The sequence below is a fragment of the Alligator sinensis genome, unplaced genomic scaffold (genome assembly GCF_000455745.1).
Source record: "Alligator sinensis unplaced genomic scaffold, ASM45574v1 scaffold557_1, whole genome shotgun sequence".
In the NCBI taxonomy this organism is placed as follows: Eukaryota; Metazoa; Chordata; order Crocodylia; family Alligatoridae; genus Alligator; species Alligator sinensis.
Window position 1 is genome coordinate 1,438,319 of NW_005842349.1, and position 16,755 is coordinate 1,455,073.

A 16,755-nucleotide genomic window follows, 5' to 3' on the forward strand; every position below is an offset into this window, starting at 1 on the left:
GAAAGATGGCTGGCTGCATGGAGAACAGCTTATAACTAACAATATTAAACATTTTAGAAGCAGCTGCCACTAAACAAAGGGTATGTTTAATCAGGGGTTCTTGCATGCATGTAGCTACTCCAGTGAAGGCATCAAATATAGATGCACTGCACCAATGTAAGACAGGGCCTTGAACTGGTACACCCTGGGTTATATACCAACTCTGGGAACTCAATAAAAACAAAACAGTGATTTTACATGGCAGCATCTTTAAATTCTTCCTCTGAAAACAGTGCAAATGCCCTCAGTATCATTAGTATGAGGGTATGCAAAAGGTATTCATGACAGGCAAATATTTAGTTATTTATTTATAAACTATATTTATTCTTTGCCCATTTTATTCCCAGATAATTAATTAATAATAAATAATGAATAATAAAGATTCTTTTACCATTTTCAGATATACTTCATTATTAAAATGTCTTCAGTATAGTCTCTGGACTCTTTAGTTTCTATTATTTAACCTCCAAAAATATTTTACGTATTTCCCAGAGCTAGTTTTAATTATATTTATTCTTTGCCCATTTTATTCCCAGATAATTAATTAATAATAAATAATGAATAATATTCTTTTACCAGTTTCAGATATACTTCATTATTAAAATGTCTTCAGTATAGTCTCTGGACTCTTTAGTTTCTATTATTTAACCTCCAAAAATATTTTACGTATTTCCCAGAGCTAGTTTTAATTATTTTTAAATAGTCCCTAATAAGAAGCCTTATTCAGAGTTGTTTGAAATTCTGGTAAATTAGATGGACCAAGCCAGGCCACCTTTAGCTAGTATTTAATTACTATATTGACAGATTACAAATACGCATGTTGCTCCTACAAAAATGAAAACAATCAAAAACAAACTCCACACACAATAACAAAACCAAAACTAAAACCCCCCCTTCTGGTTTGGCATTAAAGTGCAAAAGATGGAGCAGGCCCACCTCTGCTCTTACTGTCTTCAACAGGAACAGGAATCAGCCTGGAGAATCTAATTCAGCTCTTGCTGAATCAATGGAAGTACTTTCAATGATTTCAACAGGAGTTGGATTGGGTGTATCCCTGACCATACTTCTGTTACCTAAGTGCTTCCTGCATACTCTCAGACTCCATGCAAATAGATCACAATGGGCATCTATACATGTGCTCTGGGGCGGGGCGGGGGGGGGGAAGGGGCACGGGACACTTTAATTAGAGTGGCTCTGAGAGCTGCTCTAATTAAAGTGCCCACAGCGTCATGTGTATTCAGCATCCCGCGCTTCAAAATGGCAGTGGGGTGATTTAACTAAAGCTTGTTTGATCAGCTTTAGTTAAAGCACCCCTGCTGCCATTTTGTAATGCAGGGATGCTGAATTCATGTGATGTGGAGGCTGCTGAAGCCTGCTAATTAGCACACTCCAGCAGACTCAATTACTTAGCAAGCATTGGAGTAGAGCTCCATCGTGTATAGGAGCCCAATGATTTAATACACTTCAGCTTTTTCAGGTTGCTTAGATGTCCTAACAAACTTCTATCTAATATCAATTTCCACTCACAAAATGTCCTGTTGTAGAAATTTACTAATGACATCCCATTTCCAATAATTTCTACCTTAACAAGCAATATAAAAATCTCACTGAATTTTACTGCATCACCATCACTTGAATTGCCCCTTTTACTTCTCGATGGTTAAAAAAGTAGTCACACATCATTTTTTTTCCTTCTTGATATCTTTACACACTTATTCCATACCTTACCTTAAAAGTTTGCAGTCCAGTCCATTTTTTAGGTTAGTATACAAGCAAGATTTTGATCTTTAATATTTTCTTCAGAGGTTTAATTATGTCATTCACAGTATTAATTAAAGATGTTTAATGTTCCCGTTTTTAACCTGAGGTTAGGGTATTTCTATTTTTGCTGGGATATATGACTATCCACTACCAATAAATAATAATATATCCCTCCTAATGGCTTACAGTCATAAAAAAGAAACATTGAACAAATCAGCAAGTGTGATACTGAATGTGATAAGCTGGCTATGAGACTCTAATGATTTTGTTCTGATTTTTACTCATGGTATTTAAAATCCTCCAAAACGTTATATCTCTTATACACGAAATGTCTATCATTCATCAAAATGAATAACAAATTTAAATTCATGCATGATCAGATGTTTAAAAATGCGGTCATGTGTGATCCAATCAGGTAAGTTTTCCTTCCTTTAAATCTTCCTGTCTGATGGATTTTATCATAATTTTGAAAATACATTTTAAAAAATGCAATCCACATCAAGTCTACTCATTAAATAGAAACAGTCAATGTGCAATAGTTAGTTTGAAGAGCCAATATGGAAAAAAATTAACATACTAAACAAATACTTTGGGGCTTAGGAATTCCCATTTTTACTTTCAACTGTCAAATACAATAAAGAAAATAGCAATAAGTTATGATATTACCATGTACAACTTATGTAAGTTATACAATTAGCATTCTCACAAACCCAGTCAATGTTGGGGCATGGGGTTACTGTATAACTGGTTGGATCAACAAACTGATGCTTATACCAGTCTTCTAATTTGGATTTCATTTTGACAGAGTATTTTAACCATTTTATGATAAAATTTCTAACTATAGTAATTTCCATGCCATCTGGAAAATAGTTAAATACATACCAACTACAGACATACTGCATGTACCTTTTCCTGGAGGAATACAAATACAATTAACATGCATGTTTAACTCTCCCCTACCCCTGCAAAACAACAAACCAATACAAAAACCAAAAAAACCCAGCAACTGTATTGTTACAGTGTTAGGAATCAAATAATTAATTTTAAATCCCACACAGGTATGGCATAATTTTACTGTAGATGTTTTCTTTTTTAACCTCTTTTTCTTTCAATGCAAATATTAAATGTACAACTGATGGTTAATCTTTTCATTTGCTCTTTTAGGAACATGTACTGCATTCAACTCAAACAAATCGAATATTCAAGAATCCATAGCAGGCAAAGTGTTGAAAGCACTATGTGCCTATTGCATATTGTAGTCTCGCACCTTCCCTGGTTCTCCACAGCCCCGACTCAAGGAGCTAGCATCCAGTTCTGCTCCTGAGAGACGGACTTTACCTCTTGTCAGATAATCTAGTGCGACCCACAGTTTGAAGCAGCAGAGTAGGTAGTATTTTCAGTGAAGGCATTTGTTGGGCAAAGACCACCCAGCAAAAGGTTCTCTGCTCTACCCTCCCTCTGAAGAGGTTAAGCAGTACCTCCATTCTCAATCCAGCTCACATAGCCCTGAGCACCCACAAAAATGCTCTGCTGTTCCCTTTCCAGTCCCTCCATCTCCCCAAAGTTCCTCTACTTCTCTCAGTCTCCAGACCCTTCTGGCCAAGAGCTGACAGGTTGCTTCCTCCAACCTGTTCTCCCATTATCATGTTTTTATCACACTCAGGGTGTGTGTGTGGGCGGGGGGGCATGGGGAAGGGGGGGAGGGAGGGAGGGAGAGATCTCACTTTCATTGATATGTCAACAAAGCTATTCAAGACTGTTGACGCTTAAAGTCCATTTGGTCTTGTCCTGTACCTAGCTAGACCTGGCACTCAATTCTTCATTCTCTGTGCACAAGCAAGTGAGGTAAACTGAGTCACACAAGCCTCTGGCTGCACAGAACAGAAAGGCAGCTGGATGCTTCTGTCAGAGGAGGTGTCTCTTCCAAGAGCTAAGTTAAGATTTAAGTGGCCCTACAGCTGCTGCTGCCAAATTAAGGGCTTTGGATCCCCATTTGCCATGTAAAACTGGAGTGGTTGTACAGCCAGAGAAGGATTAACCTGGCTCTTGGCAATGACACCTCATCTCTGAGCAGCATCCTGCCAGGTGCTCTGTTCCATATGGCTAGAGACTTGAGCCTCCCTGCCTCCATTCTGGCACCCCAGGTTGCAAACACTATCAGGTACACTTCTGGGGAACATAAATCAGAGTGGCAGTAGAGAAGAATGGGAGCTTAACCTGTGGCAGCCTTGCCAAAAAGGTAGGCCACCCCTCTCTGGCCCTGCACCAGCCCCCTGCAGCAGTCAGGTGGAGCTCTAGGCTCCCCCTGGGTGCTAGCCTAGGGGCTGGCAGGGAGCTGTCTCTTGGTAGGGGCTGGGAGATTGCTCTCTGCTTCCAGGGGGCTGCCTGCTACAAGGAGGCACCAGGGAGCACCTGCCTTTGGCTCCCCAGTAGGGGCAGGGGGTATGGAAAAAGCTGCAGGGGAGAGGCAGGCTCCCCAATGCCCGCTCTGCGATTGTGATCAGGGAGTGGGGGCTGGGAGCTCCCTGTTGCCGGGGCACAGTCTCCGCCTAGGCACTGGTACCCCAGCAGCAGGCAGCTCCCAGGGGCAGGGAGCAATCTCCTGCCCCCTGCTGCCTGACTGGCCAGAAGCAAGGTTGCTCCTGGTTGAGCATCCACATACGCCATAAAGTGCAGTAAGTAATCGAGAATAAAGATGCTGCATATACTTACAGGTAGCAAATTTATATGTGATTACAGCCAATTACTGCGCAGTAAGCATCAACACGTGTAGACAGTGACACTTACTGCACAGTAATTAGCTGTAATCTCGAGTAAAGCATCTCATATAGATATGCCCACTGGGGACAGAAACACAACCATTGTGAGTCTGATAAGCGGGATGTGTAGTTCTGAGTGTCAGCTACATACTGGTGATGCTGTAGTTCGAATGTTGACAGTCCATACACATTGAAAAAGAGTGGTACCAGCACTGAACTCAATTTATGGGAACTTTTACAGTCAAAATATACTCATCCTGTACAAGCTGTCATCACCTGATTTTGCCTCTCTCACTTACTGTCAGTATCATCTCATTATGTGAGTAGACACAATCAATGAAATTGAGTTATTACTCAACTCTGAAAAATGTAAAAAGCAAGAAATCATACCATTCAGCAGAGTCCCAAAATGGATCACTTGCAAGTATTCAATCTCACGCATAAATCCCTTCAGTGGTGTGGCCCAACCTTCACTCAGAACTTGGACCCACTGTAGGTCTAACTGAAAAGCAAATTCAGTTATATAATTAGACACCATCAAGGATGACTTTCATCAGGCAGGGGAAAGCCTGAGCCTGTGCTTGTCTGCTTATCTCCTCACACCTTGTGGCACCCTTCAAAGGATCTGGGATCACTGCAGGGCACTGTGGTTGAGAATCACTGGACGCGTTTACATGAGACACTTACTGCACATCAACCTAATAACACTGCGCAGTAGCATGTCACAGCAAAAACTATGCTAATAGCCTACTGCGCAGTGTTATTAGGCTAATGCGCAGTGTGTCACTAAATAACCATGTGCTCCTGCTACTGAGCAGTAAATCTAGGTACTGAACATTTAATTAGTACTTTATTAAGGAAGTACTAAACTAAATGTGCAGTATGTAAGGTACATTAATGAACGTGTAGATGGGCCCAGTGTTTTAAGCAAATCTTTTATCCAAATGGATTTTCAAAGTCTTTTTAAGACTGTGGATCAAAAACTGTCCTCACTTACATTCATGCAACCTTATTTGCTTCCATGATATTGCTAACAATTGCACCTATAATTTGCTTACAATAAGAAAGGGCACAGAGGCAATTTTACAGAGAGAAAAAGCACCCATAATAAAAAGGTGGGGCTGAGACCCAACTAAAATTTTTGGCCAAATTATTGAAGCTTAGTGATATTTATAAGCCTCAGCACAAGCAAAACAGGCTGTAGCATACTAGAAGCTGTACAAAAAATTCTGTCCATTTAGATATGTTCTTCAAAACAATCTTTCAACTATATCTCAGCATGAAAAGTTTTAATCACAAAGATTATTTTTCAATTTTCTTTGTGAGACTCTAAGAGTACTGGCAACAAATACTATTAAATTGTCACTAGTCAAACTTAAGGGATGGAATATATGCGGTTCTTTGAAAGATTTATGTTGTAAATTTTGATCAACTTTGTTTTAATCTGATTATATCATGATAGAATTCTGTTTTCATATATAATGAATGCTTCTTTGGAAGATAAAATCAGGATGGAAACAGAGGTAGTAAAAACATTGTTTCTATGATGCTAATCAGAACTGATAGACTAAATCTGAATTTCAAAGTGCTGGGTTTGTAGCATTTGAAAAAGGAGTTCCACAGTTATGAATCAGGCATCCCAAAACGAATGATATAACTGTAATAGTACAGTATCTACTAATACTAAAGAGAAACATAACGCACAGAAAAAGTTATGCAAAAAGTATTTTTTCCTATTTATTTGTTTGATTCATATCCTGTTGCTGTCATGTTACTAATTTTTAATTAAATGCTAATCCTTTAACTAATCATAGTCATATAGTACTAAAGTTTATAACAACCAGAAATCAAAGGGATTATACACATATATTTGGTACTGTAACTTGGGCAGTAGTTTACTAACCTCTAAACCTAAAAGGTAAAATAAATTTTAAAAGTGTCATTGCATTCACAATGCCCACCTTGGTAATTTCCACAGCAGGCAGTGCATTAGCTTCTGCACGAGCCATGTCAATCTTATTTTCAGGTACAAACAGTTCAAGAACATCCCTAATTGCAGTATTGGGAACAATATTCTAAAAAGAAAAAAAAAATCAGTTAACGCCTTATTTTTTAAGCAGAAATTATACCAGAAAGGCAACAACTGAAAACAGACTTTAGAATCAGCCAGTAGGCAGGGTGAGTAAAATATCACCTACTTGTGCTTGTAGCAACTCCACAACCTGCTGAATACAGTCATTCACTGTAGAAATATTTGTTTTCAATACTAGATCAGGAGATTCTGGTTTCTCATATAATGAGTCAATCCCAGTGAATCCTATGGACAAGTAAACCAAAACTAAATTGATTGATACAACACTCAATATACTAAGTGTCAAATAAACTGTAGAAATGGCAAGGAAATAGACTGTCATGCAAGGTTTGCATACTCAAAAATGGTCTTGACACTTCTTCTCATTCTATAAATAAAGCACTTAATAAAATCGGAGAATTATGATCTTCCATGCTACAAAAGAAACTTTTATTTGCTTACCTCTGGAAATGTGTTGAGGTCAGTACTGAAAAGACCACTTATTATTGTCTGGAAAGCCAGAAACAAAAAAGAGAGGTATTTTTGAAGACAGAAGCAAGGGGTAAAGAAGCTGCTGCAGGAAGGGATCTGCAGGATTTAGAAGGTAGAAATTAGCTTATTTCTATTCCCCTCCTTTCCTTCATCTTCCAAAGGTGGCTGACTTTCTTCCTTTAACTTGAAGAGGTAGCAACTCTGATTCTCTTTATCTTTGTCCACTACTGATGAGAAGAAAAGGAGAGAATAAAAAGAAGATTTTTTGATAGCATTAAAAATAACTAATTGATTATCGTACCTTTGATTTCTCCAGCCCTTGCTTTTTTGTAAAGACCTTTCACATCCCTGCTTTCACAAATATTTAGAGGAGCATCTATAAAGATTTCAAAGAAGGGAAGTCCAGCAATTTCATGAATTTTCCTTGCATTTCGACGATCCTGTTATTAGCAAGAGGGAAGATCATAAGTCAATTCTCACTGAAATGTTGCTAACAGTTCTATTTGGCAACTAGCATCTGCCTGGAGTTGAATTTACCTGTTAAAGGTATGGCCAAATTCATCCTCTTTATAATTTTATTTCATACATAAAAATATATTCCAGTTAAGAAAAATGTATCTTTTGAATGTTTAATAAAAATCATTAGTTTGATCTCAATTCTGTTTTTTCATAGGTCATTTGGGATAGCCGAATCTTTAAATCTGAACAATCATTTGTTACGTAACCTTGCCTCTTTTTAAAGAAAGAATGCTAGAATTGGCTGCACTGACTTGACATTAGAAGACATCTGGTATTATGACACACAATTAATTTTAAGTATAATAGAAATGAATTAGAATTATATCAATGTGATGTTAATATAAAAACCTGTAGTTTTTATTCCAGTTTTCCTTCTTTCAAGAAACTTTTGATTATGAGTCTCTTCAGTGAGATTTTACACTTTTTTCACCTTTAAATAGACTCCAAGTTTTCTGTATATATTTTTAACATGAATATGTCACGCTAAATTGCATTCTAGCAATTTGGACCTAGGAAATTTACTTTTGCATTCTTGTGAGTTTTTTTAAAATGACAGGAGGGAAAAATTAAAAGGAGTGTCCGCAACAATATAAATTACTCTGTTTAGAATTTTTCCTTTCTTCAAAATTACAGTAATATATCAGAATAGATTTCAATACATTTACCTTTGTAAAAGGGGAAATGAAACTAGTTATGCACACAAGACCAGCATCTGCAAAAAGTCTGGCAACCTCAGCAATACGGCGGATATTTTCTTCTCGGTCATCAGTTGAAAAACCCAAATTTTTATTTAGGCCATGCCGAATATTATCCCCATCCAGAGAGTAGCAAGGAATGCCATGGGACACCAGATACTCTTCCAGAGCAAAGCCAATGGTTGTCTTACCAGCACCAGAAAGACCTATAAGAGAGGACAGGCAAGCAATATGGAGGTTCATCTTCAGCATTAAAAAGAGAGAAAGCCAAAACTGTAGTCTAATCAACTTCTGGTTATGAGTAATTCAACAACAGCTTCTATACAACTATGCCTAGAGAAAACAGACTAGATACCTGAAACAGACTGGAAAATACAGACAGACATTAGCCCAAATAAGATCATCCCTTCTCATTATAAAACCAAAAGAGGGGACTTTTTAAAGGCACATTAACTCCATGAAGATTACGTCACAGAGATTCACAACATCATCCTGTTGGGGCTAATGCGGGTTTGGTGCCCTATTTTCCCCATGAGTGAGATTCACTCAGACCTCTTATACCTCAAGAGCTCTGCAGGAGGCCAAGACAACTTGGACAGGAAATCTGTACCCTCACAGAGATGTACCATGGTGAGGTGCAGAACCTACTAGTTCAATATTTTATGACACTCAAAGGCCCTACATCAGGTCCAATTCCAACCACTTCCTGTACCAAATCCATCCCTCTGTACATACTTTAGACAGCACATAAGCAGTCCCTAGTATCTGTGTTGGAGAAAGAAAGGCTGGCTTGGGATGATATGGTCCATATGATTTTCATTAGATAGTCACCTAACAGACGAGGACTAAGTACAGACAGTCAAAAAGCCCAAGGCTGAAGGGATTCAATCCTCACAGGTTGGTCTAAGCTGCATAGACTGAACTGATAAGCAAGTGAACAGACATTTACTTTTGATTCCAGAAATGTAGCCACATACTTGCAGTGGCCCAAGGTAGAAGCTGGAGGGCACTAGAGCAAGCCCTCCCTTCCCTTCTGTAGCAGCTGCAAGGCTGGCAGGAAGCTGAGCTGGGGCAGAGGGTGTGGCCAGGCCCTGGCAGGCTGCTGAGTATGTCTGGGGAGGGGTTTAAACCCCCATCCTGGCTGACAGGGATCCTAGCTGGGGTGTGCCTAGAGGGAAAAGGGGGAAGCAGCCCTTGCCAGGTTTGTCCCCAAGGGAGGGGGGCATGGCCAATCACCGACCAGAGCAGCAGCTCAGGTTAAGAAGGGGAGAGATGGGGATTAAACCCCCCCACCTCGCTTCTCTCCTACTGGCATGGGGACCCCAGCCGGGGTTTGCCTGGATTTTTGCCCCTCTGGCCACTCATTTGGTGGGGGGTATGGCCAGAGCTGGCCTGGGCAGAGCCTTACGTGAAAGGAGGAGCAGAGAGGGGGATTAAACTCCCCTGTTTCCCCACTCTCCCACCAGCATGGGGACCCCAGGAGAGTTTAATCCCCCTGCCTGCCCTCCCTCCGCCTGAGGCACTGCCCAGGCTGGCTCCAGCCACGCTTCCCACCATGTGAGTGGCCAGCAGGGTGGAAAGTCAGGAAGACCCCAGCTGGGGTCCCTGTGCCGGTAGGAGAGAGGGGAAACAGGCCAGAGCCAGTCTGAGGTGCTGCCTGGGCTGGCTCTGGTCATGCCTGAGCCGCTAGAGCAGCAAGTAGGGAGGAAAGCTGCGCAGACCCAAGGTGGGGTCCCATGTGGGTGGGAGAGTGGAGGTAGGGGGGTTTAATCCCCCTCCCTTCCCCTGAGCCTGCTGGCCCGTGCCCCCCATCCCCTCCACTCTAGCAGGGAAAAGTCTGGCAGGGGCTGCTCTGCTCATGCCAGGCAGACAGGGTATGCCAGCTGGGTTTCCCACCCCCAACCCCATGTCAGTCAGCCCTTACTGCTCCAGCTAGGGAGCAGAGCGCCGGGGCTAACTGTTCTTCTCGAGCAGACAGCACAGCCCAGCCCAGGGCTGCAAATCATGCTGGGATGCTGGGGCACTGATTTAACTTGAACCAGGAAGGGGTTTGGGACAGAAGTTCCATAAACCAGTTTGACCTAAATCAGTTAAGTCTGATACTACATTCAGTCAGGTTTATCTTAAACCAGTTTGGGCCATTTTGAAACCAGTTTATGTGCACTGAACTTCTGCTCTGTTACAGGTTTAAACCAGTGTCTGATCACTTAAACTGGTTTATGTGTAACATCTGTCCCTAGCCCTGTTGTGTTACAGATTTGAACTGGTTTCTGATCACTTATATTGGTTTATGTGTAACATTTGTCCCTAGCCCTGTTGTGTTACAGATTTGAACTGGTTTCTGATCACTTATATTGGTTTATGTGTAACATCTGTCCCTAGCCCTGTTGTGTTACAGATTTGAACTGGTTTCTAATCACTTATATAGGTTTATGTGTAATTTCTGTCTCTAGCCAAGGACTATTGTTAATCTAGGAAAGCTGACTAAAGGGCCTCAGATATACTTACATTTTTAGCCAATTCTTTTAATATTAAAGTAACAGACAGTCACTATTTCTTTTAGTATAAGCAGTAATCAGTAGTATATCTAGGGTGGGCTGACAGGGGAAACTGCCCCAGGCACTGACTTGTGGGAGCAGGTAAAAAAGAAGAGCTGTTGCTGGCAGCTACACAATTTCAATTGCTCCAGTCACTTCTGGAAGTAAAAGAATTAGCAGTAATATAAACACCAACACATGGAGTTTCTAAAATGAAAATATTTTGGAATTTCCAATTCACTGGACATTTTGAAGTTTCCCATAAACTGGAAATTCCGAGCTCCTGACATCTCTACTTGCTTTACTGACATGTGTTTATGGGTTTCAAGTTGCAGTTATCCACTAGTAATGAGCAATTTTTCCACATTAATTTTCAGTCATAATAATACCTGTTAGCCAAACTGTGCAGCCTCGAAATCCACCTCTCGTACCCACAATTTGTCCTCTCTTACTCCTGCTGACATGATGAGCTTGATAAACCACATTAGTGGATCTTGGTAGAGCCTACAAACACATACACAAATACTTTATTGTTGTGTTTCATATTGTAGAAGAGAAAATTTCAACAAGAATAAACATAAAATAAAACATCAAATTCAATCAAAAACCGTTATTTATAGTAAAGCCCAGAAAAATGTTTTTTTCTATACTGTTTCTGAGTAAATAGTGCACAGATTTATAGAAAACTTCAGCAGTTGAACAGAAAGGGGTAAAATAATAAGTAAGATATTTTTATTTTGTGCTATATAGATGTAGAGTGACACGGAGAGCAGGAACAAGGGCTTAGGAAAGTGAGGATGGGAACTGGGAATGGCAGGGATGAGAAGAATGTGACGAGAGTTGGGAAAGTGACAAGAAAGACAGTAACTAGGATAGAGTCTGGAGGAAATAGACTGGGTTTGATAGGAAAAGCCTGATGGGAGGAAATGGTATGGAATCTTGAATTGAGGACTGTATTATGCCATACACACAAGAGGTATGAATTAGAGTTGAACCAGCAATTTTTCTTTTTGTATTTTCTAATATTGGAGTGCTAGACTTTACAACTATAATGTAAGTTTTTTTGTTTATGGAAAGTACACATATATAATTTTTAGTAACTAAGCCTTCAGACTTCTGAATAAGTGTCTCCAACTTAGCAATGTAATAGTTTATCTATTGTGGTAAATCAGACACTGTATCATGGCCATTAAAGAAAGGAGGTCTTTATTTATAGACATATATAGGCATCTGCATGTCTCGCGAGACAATAGATTTGTACCAAATAAGGCATCAACTCATTAAACATCTGTGTGTGTGTGGTTGTAGAGCCCAATTCTTGAATGACAGTCCCTTCACTTATCGCATATGAAGCTCATATCTAACAGTCCTGAATATGATGTGGGTTTCTTCCTGAGGTTTCTTCTTTCCTCAGCTAGCTGGGCTCTTCTTTCCTCCAGTGCCTTCATTCCATGCTTAATAGACAATTTGCAAGAGCTTTGATCCTCAGCAAGCTTCTTTCAGTAATTTGGCTCAGTGTTTATCGCCTTCATATCTGTCTTTCAAACATCTTTGAAACAGAGATAAGAATAACCACGTGGTCTTCTTTTTGTGAAGCATTCTCCACACAAGCAATCAACATACACCTATACTTTGTTTATCCTCAGTATAAACTTGTATTGGTGCTGTTCTATTAATTGGACCATGGACCTAAGAAAACAACTTGTGTTCAAATGCCTTTACCACTGAATGTTGGCTTCTCATTAGGGCTGGGTTTCCTACTGAGCCAAAGAAAAAGCCTCAGGGCTAGGGATAGACATTCAAATAGCCAGAGCCTAAATTGATTCAGTCTTTGTAGGTTAGTCTAACCTGGCTAAGTTGAATCACTTTGCAAGTGAACAGACATTCAGGATGTGCAGGCACATGCCTACAGTGGCTCAGGGCAGAAGCCAGGGGGCATTAGAGTGTGCCCTTGGCTGCAGGGAAGCTGTGCTGGGGGGGTGGGGTGGTATGTGGCCAGCCCCTGGCAGTAGCCTCAAGTGAACTGGCCAAGGGGGGGGTTCAGTGGCAGGGGTGGGGACACGGCCAGAGGCCAGCTGGCATGGCCCCATTAGGTGAGGAGGCAAGGTGGGCGGTTATATCCCCCCATCTCTCCAGCGTCTAGTGGAGGGCGCAGGGAAGGAGCGTATTTCGCTGCTCGCCCCATGCAGTGATTGATCAGTGATGACAGCAGTCATGGCTGGCAGACCCTAGCTGTAGGCCCCTGGGGACAGAGTGGGGAATAAACCCCCTCCCCACCCCCTCTGCCACAAGGGCCACGTTAGCCAGCCTCTGGCCATGCCCCGACCCCTGCTGCCGCTGCAGTGAGCAGGGAGTACCAGGCAGATCCCAGGAGGGGGGAATTAAACCTCCTCCCAGGCCTGTTCACTTTAGGCTACTGCCGGGGCTGGCCCCGCCCTTGCTGCTGGAGCAGTGAGCAGAAAAATGCCTGGCAAGTCCGTGCTGGTGGAACATGGAAGGGAGGGGGGGAACAGATCACTTCCCTGCCTCCTTTGCATTGTGGGGGGGCGGTGTCTGGCCAAGCCATCGCCCTTGCCCACCCCTGCTCCAGCTAGGGAGCAGAGGAACAGGGCCAGCCCTGCTCCACTGGAGCAGAGAGCACAGCCCCGCCCCTCCCCCGCTTGGGCTGCAGAGCATGCTGGGATTCTGGGGGACTCTGGTTTAACTTAAACCAGGAATGGACCTGGGACAGAAGTTTCATAAAGCAGTTTGAGCTCAATCAGTTAAGTCTGATACTACATTTAACCAGGTTTATCTCAAACTGTTTTTGGCCATTTTGAAACTGGTTTCTGTGCACTGAGCTTATTTTCTGTTACAGGTTTAAACCAGTTTCTGATCACTTAAACCAGTTTATGTGTAACTTCTGTCTCTAGCCCAGGAGTCTGAAGGGAAAAACCATACAAATATTTTCTCCCATGGAGATCTGGATGATCATTTACATGACATTTAGTGTACTGCATGTGCAACAAAGAGCTCTTAAACTTCACCATAATGTTCCACCTAGTGTTGTAAAAATATTTACACTTCTCCTAGGAATAAAGAAGTAAAGTGTTAAAATTCTGTTTGCCCCAGATAATTTCAGAAAAAAGAAAAAAAGAGTCAGCCACAAGAAAATAAAATGGAAGAAGTATTTTAAACATGTTGGCCAGGGAGACAGTTCATTTTTTCTGTTTCTGAGATCAGTAACATTCTTAGGATTCAGCAACAGAATACACATCTATTTGGAAAATCAATGTTTAGTAATAACAGATGAGTTTGCTCCTCTAAAATTCTGAGCAAAAATGTTTGAGTAACAAAGAAGTCATTCCTTTTCCTGCTCCCCATTTACTCTGCTTTTGCCTTTCCTCAGAGAGACCAGCCTAACAATTCTGAAAACAATAATTATCAGTTTCTAACTTATTTAAAATGTTTTGGTTGAAAGATTTCAAAAGCTGACTCCCTTTTTTTACAAAAATTCTGGGTGCAATTTTACACTTGAAATTGTTTAGGAGTAAAGGGACTGATCATCTTGGACTAACTAGGATAGTCCCAAATTTCAGGACAATGTCCCAGTTTCCCCAAGGACTCACTGAAATGGGACATTTGCCTGAAATCTGAAAAAAAATCCCAGAAAGGTGCTAAGCAGTGTCTTACTGCTTCTGCTGAAAGGGCATAGCACAAGGTGTCTGAGGTGGCTGATAATGCTTCTTCCCAAAGCAGTATAGTTGCATTCTTATGGTACTGCACCTTGGCTACTTAGTTATGCTCCTCTCCAGAATTAACAACTTGTCTACAGTGATGCATTAAGACAGCAATAATAACTAAAAAAAGAGATATAAACTACTTCAACGGGAGGTTTGTGGAGCATCCAGGATTTTGCTCCCTGAAAGCTGGCTGCTTTATTTTTGGCACAATTACTGTTACATTCTTATATCTGACCTACAGGCACTTTTAATATCCAAGTGAACAATAACTGAGTGTACAACAGACAGACACAGAAGTTAGAAGGTGTCAGCAATGCTTGCCAGAAGCAGGCTGGAATGGCCTAGCCTGGGTCCAAGGCAGTCTGGTGCTGCTTCTCTGCACTGTCTGAGGTGCAGCACAGGGAAGCTCCCTGCTGCCCTGCCACCTGGCCCCAGTGCAGGCAAAGCCTCCCATTGCTGAACTCTGTGGAGGATGCCCTGCTCCCTGTGGGCCAGATCCAGCCCATGGGCCATTAATTGCCCATCCCTGAAATAAGGCATTGAGGAAACGGAGGAAACTGAGTGGAGTGATTTGTGACAAGAAAGTACCAATTCATCTGAAGGAAAAAATCCACAAGACAGTGGTGTTATTGTACGGATAGAGTTGCTGGGCAGTGAAGAAACAACATTTATCCATGAAGGTGTTAGAGATGAAGATGTTCAGGTGGATCAGGAAGTCAGCAGCAGAGCCTAACAAGCAGAATTGGTGCCCAGGGGGGCGCAGGTTCCTAGAGCAGGAGCAGAGGGTAGGGGCATTTTGAGACCGGGGGTTAGTCCAGAGAGCAGAGCAGGGCCGGGCATGGTTCCAAGGGAGGGGAAAGCGCACAGGTTCCAAGAGCAGGGGCAGAGGGGCAGCAGTCTTACCCATGCTAGGAACTCCTCAACACACAATGATGATATCAATAAAGGAAAAACTGGGCAGACTACAAGTACTTAGAACAGGGAGGGGAATCCTCCCAAATTGCAAGATATGATAAATTCCTATTCTCAGATCCATGATACTTTCTCATGACATGATGGGAAGTCCCAGAACTAAAAAATTTTGAAAGCTGCTGTTTTAACCAGTGGGAGATGCATTCAGCCCTGTTGGGATTCGACAGGCCTCCTGTTCTCGCTCTCAGTTCCCATTTTAATTGCCATAGCTCACAGAACAGACGGTTGCTCCTTCACAGATTGCTAGCAACTGATTGCTTCTCCTTCAGGAGTTACTTTATTGGTTAAAACAGATTGTTTTGGAACCTTTGTTTTGTGTGGCTATTACTGAGGTTGAGTACATGTGCCCTTTTCTTTTGTTTTAAAGCAAGTTTTTTACTCCTTGTCCTTGTTGAAGGAAGGAATCAGTAAATGTCACCGTCTAATAAACACCAGCACATCAATGCTTCTGACCAACGCTCAGGTACAGAATTCTTCCCCAGTTAATTGCTCAATAATAAAAAAAAAAAAATGTAATGCTGGATGTCTTGGGAGATTTGGACCACAGCATTTTAGCAAGTGCTAAATGGACATGGCATCTGAAATTAAATCTGTCATAGTATTAACTATACCTAAAGTAAAAAAGTCATATTTATTTTGAAATACCAAAGTTTGTCACAATTTACAGAACAGCATCAATTGTTGATGGCTATTCCTAGTTCAATAGAGCACAGAACCACTAAATTTGGGTCCAAATTTACCATCTCCTACAGTCTGGAAGCTACTGTTAACTTAGAACTACCGACACTGCAGCACAAAGCTCACCTGATACTTCATCTTTAAGCCTGCCAGTTCCTAAAGTTTCCCTTCTGCAAAAAAAGTCTATCTCAAATAGGAATTCCCTCATGAAAATATATTATACAGCTGTCCCAGGACTAGACCAGCAGAGAAATATTTCCTATAATATCCTAGTATTAAGAGTACATTAGCTGCATATCCATCCAATGGAACAAAAGAATCAAACTTGTATGAATATATTTAATGCATGATTGTATTGGTAGTGAATGCAACTGTGAAGAAATCTTCCAGAGAATATATTGACTGTAGCCTGTTTTATAAAGCTGCAAGACTATATTAAAGCCCCAATCTAGTGAAGACTTTATATGCATGACTAACTTTATATACTAGAAACAGCACAAATAATGTATA

At 41.2% G+C, this 16,755-nt stretch overlaps 1 protein-coding gene across 1 annotated transcript in view; it reads right to left on the reverse strand.

The window, feature by feature from the left end:
• Nucleotides 1-16,383, reverse strand: part of PAPSS2 (3'-phosphoadenosine 5'-phosphosulfate synthase 2) — a 37,996-nt gene extending 21,613 nt beyond the window's left edge. Inside the window, exons 1-8 of the mRNA XM_025210456.1 lie at nt 16,372-16,383; nt 11,263-11,377; nt 8,307-8,542; nt 7,424-7,562; nt 6,758-6,876; nt 6,521-6,634; nt 4,950-5,061; nt 2,683-2,712 (exon numbers count right to left, since the gene is read on the reverse strand). Of these exons, the coding sequence (XP_025066241.1) occupies nt 2,683-2,712; nt 4,950-5,061; nt 6,521-6,634; nt 6,758-6,876; nt 7,424-7,562; nt 8,307-8,542; nt 11,263-11,377; nt 16,372-16,383 (877 nt within the window). The remainder of the gene's footprint in view (nt 1-2,682; nt 2,713-4,949; nt 5,062-6,520; nt 6,635-6,757; nt 6,877-7,423; nt 7,563-8,306; nt 8,543-11,262; nt 11,378-16,371) is intronic.
• Between the last annotated feature and the right edge of the window lie 372 nt (nt 16,384-16,755).